Raw genomic sequence first — 6345 nt, forward strand, 5'->3', positions numbered from 1 at the left:
AAATGATCAAATGTAAAGACTACAGAGATACATTTACTGGCCTCTTTATTAGTTACACCTGTGCCATCTAATGCAATCCAATACAACACCTCTGCTTTATATTCTAAATTTATGATGTTTATGCGTTTTCAGTTTTTGTTGAAGTCATAGTGGATGACCTTTAAAAAAAGTAGAATTTATAGAAGAGCTGTTGCATGGGATTGAATTCGATTGCACAGGGGTACCTAATGAAGTGGCTGGTGACTGCACTTCAGAATGGAATGTCCCAGTTAAGCCCAAGCCCTGGTAATGAGAAGCTCAAATTGATACTGTCTCACAATTTGTTTTCATTTAGTCTTTTTATAGTTTTTTTCTCAGCTGAACTGCTGCAGAGCTTAACAGGTGCTCAAAAATATCCTGTTAGCTTATTTATTTATGGCTACATGAAGGTTCAATCATGTGGTGGCCTGGCAGAGGTTCAGGGAGTCATGGTGACTAGATAACTGGATTATAGTCAAAAGCTAAATTCTGCCCATGTAAACTAAACCATTGTTTGAGTGCATCAAAAGTAAGTAGCTCTTGAATTTGGCTGGAGATTAAAAGCTTTTTTGGATTATGTCAGAGAAAGTGATACGTGTTATCTGGCTCCAGATTTTGGCAATGACCGCAACTGTGAGGAGAAGCTGTGTCAGCATGAATGCATCAACCTGAACGGCACCGGCTTCATCTGCTCCTGTAGACCCGGATACACGGTGGACCCTGAGAGCACCTACAACTGCCTGGGTACACACACACACACACACACTCACACAAACATACTCTCTCTCTTGGGGGCCTCTGACCAAAAATTTTACTAATAGCACTCAAAACCCCTAAATGAATATACAATAAAATGTCATTACTCCAGTTAACTCACCTGATCTGCTTCAACTTCAACTTTAACTTTATTGTCCCCAAGGAAAAAATTGGGACTTTAGCACATAGACTAAAATACATAAAACATGCTTACAACATGAAACAATTATAAAATCTAGAGTTTGTTTAGCCATCACTACTCAAAGGGTTAAAAAACATCATCACCACCCCCTAACACTTTGGTGGCCGGAGAGATAAAATAATTATTATTCAACCTGAAATCTTCTTCACTGTGTCTCCTTGCTCTTTTAGACATCGACGAGTGCGAGGTGTACAGCACCTGCCCTCAGGTGTGTAAGAACACCAAGGGCGGCTATGACTGTGAGTGCGCCCCTGGCTACCGGAAAGTTGGAAACGGCAACATGTGCGAGGCTGAGGGTGAGAGGAATATTTTTATAAACAATAGTGTCTAGACAATAGTGGTATACAAACAACTTAGTGAAAAAATACAGATGAAATTGACTTGAATTGACCAATTTTTTTTTTTTATTGGTTTCAAAAGAGAAAGCAGATATAACATTCACATGTTATATTCACATTCATATTATATTAAATCTTGTTGTGATCCAGTTGTTCCTTTTTTTGGACTGCTGCTTTAATCTCATCACAGCACAGCTGACCTCATGTATTTCTTTCATATTAAATCTTAGTTTATTTTATTTTATTTATTTATTTAGTTTACAAGGTACAGTTAAAGTATATGACTTTAAAATTATTTTCATGATCTAGTGCTTTATACGTACAAAATATGCAGGTTCGCCATACTAGTGAAGAGACCACTCTACATGAAGGTCACATGTTTGGTGTGTCCATCACTTAAATGTCTCTGAACAGTAACACCAAATTTCAGTTTTCTCATTCATTATCAGATGCTGCTGTTAAAAAAAAGCAGTTAAATGCCAAAAAGTGAAAAGGGAAAGTGTAAATGTCTGTGTTTCCATCAGGGCCGACTCCTTTGCTGCTTCTACCGGAGAACATTCGTATCCGGAGGTTCAACCTGCAGACAGAGGCCTACCACGACTTCCTCAAAGAGCAGGAGCACATCATGGCTCTGGACTACGACTGGGACCACAACAACACCGGATTAAGTAAGACAACATAGATAAATGCTAGATAGTGCTAGAAAGACATAGCCAGCTGGCTCAGTGTTAATCAGAGGAATGTATTTGATGATATCTCTGTGCTTTGTCAGGTATGGTGTATTTCACTGTGGCCGGTAAGGACTCTATACCAGGTGCCATTAAGAGAGCGTACATACCTTCAATGGATGATGGCAGTAACAACATTGGTGCTGCTGTAGATCTTGGCATTAAATACATCACAACACCAGACGGCATTGCTGTGGACTGGGTGGGCAGGTGAGGCTAACCAACATTACTGGCTTGCAGTCCGGTGTTTTTTTCAGCATTTATCAGATTACATTCCTCTATTATTCTGATGCCTTGAGCTTTACTATTTCACTATTCATCTATGTTAATTTGACACAATTACATTATTTTGTCTGTGCTATGTTTAGATAAAACACTTTTACAGACTACACCCCAATGTGCATATTTTGTGATTTATTTTTGTCTTTCTTTTCCCTCTAGGAACCTGTACTGGGCAGACTCCAAGTTGAAGAGGTTAGAGGTGGCCATGTTGGATGGACGCTACAGGAAGCACCTCGTCAAGACTGAGCTTGGTTACCCGTCTGCTGTGGCAGTCAACCCACGACTGGGGTGAGAGAGACAGGTTTACCATACTGAGATAAGCATTAGACTTTGATACGATATTTTACAGATTGTTAACTCATGATTAAGAACATGATCAAGTTCTAATTCACAGCAGAAATAAAGGAGCATTTAGTTGCTATGACTTTGTATCTATTTGGGAAACCAAAAAGGAGTAAGTTTTTAGTCACCACGTCTCAACCCAGAACTCTAAACCCCCCCCCCCCCCCCCGTGTTCCTGCAGGATGTTGTATTGGTCAGATCGCGGGGAAGCAGCCAAAATCGAGTGTTCCTGGCTGGACGGTCAAGAGAGGAAAATCCTGGTGGCCGACGGCTTGGGTTGGCCCACTGGCCTGTCCATCGATTACGCCAACGGTGACAGAATCTACTGGTCTGACTCCAAGGAAAGCCGCATAGAGTCTATTCTGCCTTCAGGAGAGGATCGCAGAACTGCTGTCTACATAGGTGAGGATTAGGAATGACAGTCATTAAAGAATCCTGACACGAGAGACTGAAAATTATATTATTCATAAAATATTCATATGTGATCATTGATACTTAATCTATAGAAAAATGGATGGATGATTGTGGGTCATTTCACCTCTTCATTTGTGATTTGGTTATACATGTTGTTGTACCTTGTCTAGATGTGAGAAACCCCTTCAGCGTGAGTGTGTTTGAGGACCACGTTTATTGGAGCACTCAGGAGAAAGGCGAGGTGTTCCGGCAGGACAAGTTTGGTCGTGGTGAAAAAACCAAACTGCTGACTGCTGGACCCTGGCTGACCCAGGTCTCTGTGTACCAGCAACAGAGATACAACTCCATAGCCAGTAAGATGCACACTCAGCCAACACATACTCCACCATATTAAGTCCATGATGAAGAGCTTTTTGTTCACCCTAATAGAATAGTTTCTGTGAGTTATCTTTTAATTGCAGATTAATAATTGTATTTTTTACTGCTCTTTAATTGCTGACTGTTCAGCAGTATTCCATTTGCTATTATGAGCATTCAAAGCTTCAGTGCATGTAAAGTATTACACTTTTCATGTATTAGCAATACTGTAATTAACAAGCAAGTAAAAACTTTCTACAGAAAATCAGCAAAAAAATTTACTGAAAAAGTCATCACAGTGCTGGCCATACTGATAAATAAAAAGACAATTTATAATGTGTTAACTTAAAACCTCATAAACAATAAACTATATAAGTTTAATTTAGTAAAATGATAAAAATCAAAACCCCTTCCTTTGTCTCTGCAGTGAAGAATCCATGTAAGGGAATCTGCAGCCATCTGTGTTTGCTCCGACCACAAGGTTACACCTGTGCCTGCCCCGAGGGTACCAGCTTTGTCCCTGGCAGCAACACTGAATGTGATGCTGGTAAGAATTTATTTTCATCAGTATGTGTCATACATAAGTTGAGCATCATGTAGTGGAGTTGCATTAACAAATGTCACAGCTTTATTGCAGGAACACTGATAGAACTTGCACTTTTTCTTAAGCTGGTTTCTTTGCATAATGTTGACCTGTAATAGACTTTAACCCTCCTGTTGTCCTCGAGTCAAGGAAGGAAGGGAGGATGGAAGGGAGGAAAGAAGGAAGGATGGAAGGGAGGAAGAAGGAAGGAAGGAGGGAGGGAGAGAGAAAGGAAAAGAGGAAGGGTGGAAGGAAGGAGGAAGGAAGGGAGGAAAGGAGAGAGAAAGGAAAAGAGGAAGGGAGGAGGGAAGGAAAGAAGGACAGAGGAAAGAAGGAAGGTAGGAAGGAAGGAGGGAAGGAGGGAGGGAAGAAGGAAGGACAGAAGGAAGGAAGAAAGGTGGATGGAGGAAGGGAGGAAGGAAGGAGGGAAGGAAAGAAGGAGGGGGGAGAAGGAAGGAAGGGAGGAAAGAGAGGACGGAAAGAAAGAGAGAAGGAGGAATGAAGGAACAGTCAAAACAGACGGGGTCAATTTGACCCAGGAGGACGACTCAAAGGTTAAAAACTCAGCTTTGACACATCACCAGGGAGCATAGCAGAGGAGGGCAGATACTGTAACAATTCTTGCTACATTTTGGTTTGACAAGGAGAAAAATTACTTTCACTGTCATAATTGTTCATATAATACATTATTTCAGGTTTTGACCCACCACCCACCATGCCACCACCATGCCTGTGTCAGAATGGAGGCACTTGCTACTTTGATGACAACAAGGCTCTCTGCAAGTAAGACATTTTTTCATATAGGAAAGTTGAAAGAAAACATAATGATGGAAGGGGAGGTGCAAATGAGAAGCAGAGACTAAAATGCTACAACTGTAATGTCTGTGTTTTGTTTCACAGGTGTCCACCAGAGTGGTACGGTGACAGCTGTGAGATCAATGTATATGACGTGGTCGCATCTTCAAGTATATTTGATTTTATCTCCAGAAATGTAATACAATTCAAGGTCATTTGTTGATAGAAAACCTTTTTCATTATTAATCATCTGCCTCTGCCCCCTCTTGTGTCCTCCTTTTAGTTGGGATAGCCATCGGGGTGACATTAGCGATCGTGATTCTGCTACTTGTTCTGGTTTATGCTACGAGGCAGAAAACCAACCTGATGGAGAGGCTACGCAACAGTATGCCCTCCATGCCCTCCATGCCGTCTATGCCCTCCATGCCATCTATGCCCAACATGCCAGGCTTCAGGTTAGATGGACCAAGCAGAGAAGCGATACAATAAAAAAAATGTGCTGTCAGAATTTTAATATCTAAAATGTTTCTAAATGAGTTGTGCACCATAAAATTCCTAGTTCACATTTCACATGTTTGACTCAATTTTAGGTTTTCTGTTTGGCTTTCTGCATCATGTTATTGTCAATTGCAAATGTATCTTGATGTTTTTCAGGAATGGTTCATCTCCAAATGCAAATGGAACAGAAGATACTGTAACAACGTTAAATTCAGTAGCGGTCAGTATAAAATCAAAAACAAACATTTTATATTTCCAGTTACTTCCTGCAGTATATTTTGACTAACTCTTACTGAATACCAATACTTTCCTGTATCTTCATTAGGTACCCTCTATGTCTGTGTCCATGGTTGAGGCGAATGAGAAGAATTTTGAGAATCCAGCATATGAATCTGGAGAAGAGCCTGTTGTTAGCGGCCTGGCGACGGCCACCTCAGCTCCTGTTGGAACAAATGAGGTCAATAAACATCAATAAATGCTCCCCAGTAGAGTGCATTGATTTCTCACATAGTTCCTGTATATGACATACTACATGGCCTTTTCCTTTACAGATTTTTCCTTGTCCCCTGCTGCTTGGTCCAAATTCACTTTGATATACATGTTGTTGTTTTTTCAAGTCATGCCAAATGCCATACAAATGATATGTATACTTTGATTCACTCATTCTCATCATCCTGTGTTTCCCTTCTGGTTTGCAGGAGAACATTAATAATCCTTTATATGTGGAAGAGGTTCAAGTTGTGGACGAAGCCACAGTGCATGTAACCAAACCTGCCACTGACGACCAGGTGGGTTTCACATTCATTACCAATTTAAAGTCTCAAAAACTATTTACTTCATTAACAAATGAGTCATTTAACTGTAACATACCACATTGTAGAAAAATGGCAGTTTAATTTCAATGGTTTGTGGCCATTTTAGGAAGCCTTTGTGAACCCAGCATACAACTCACAGATACAAGATGCTGATGTCACTTCTGCACAACCAGCTGTTCCGAGCACACAGGTAGTCATGGAGACACATGTTACTTGA

General features: G+C 40.6%; 1 protein-coding gene across 1 annotated transcript in view; it reads left to right on the forward strand.

The window, feature by feature from the left end:
• lrp2b (low density lipoprotein receptor-related protein 2b) overlaps positions 1 to 6345 on the forward strand; it is a 37287-nt gene extending 30942 nt beyond the window's left edge. The window contains exons 66-78 of the mRNA XM_053341064.1: positions 631 to 762; positions 1147 to 1272; positions 1839 to 1982; positions 2087 to 2252; positions 2484 to 2612; positions 2848 to 3068; positions 3251 to 3433; positions 3865 to 3984; positions 5099 to 5270; positions 5470 to 5509; positions 5639 to 5770; positions 6012 to 6101; positions 6235 to 6345. Of these exons, the coding sequence (XP_053197039.1) occupies positions 631 to 762; positions 1147 to 1272; positions 1839 to 1982; positions 2087 to 2252; positions 2484 to 2612; positions 2848 to 3068; positions 3251 to 3433; positions 3865 to 3984; positions 5099 to 5270; positions 5470 to 5509; positions 5639 to 5770; positions 6012 to 6101; positions 6235 to 6345 (1766 nt within the window). The remainder of the gene's footprint in view (positions 1 to 630; positions 763 to 1146; positions 1273 to 1838; positions 1983 to 2086; positions 2253 to 2483; positions 2613 to 2847; positions 3069 to 3250; positions 3434 to 3864; positions 3985 to 5098; positions 5271 to 5469; positions 5510 to 5638; positions 5771 to 6011; positions 6102 to 6234) is intronic.

This window comes from Scomber japonicus, chromosome 20 (genome assembly GCF_027409825.1).
Source record: "Scomber japonicus isolate fScoJap1 chromosome 20, fScoJap1.pri, whole genome shotgun sequence".
NCBI classification, from domain to species: Eukaryota; Metazoa; Chordata; class Actinopteri; order Scombriformes; family Scombridae; genus Scomber; species Scomber japonicus.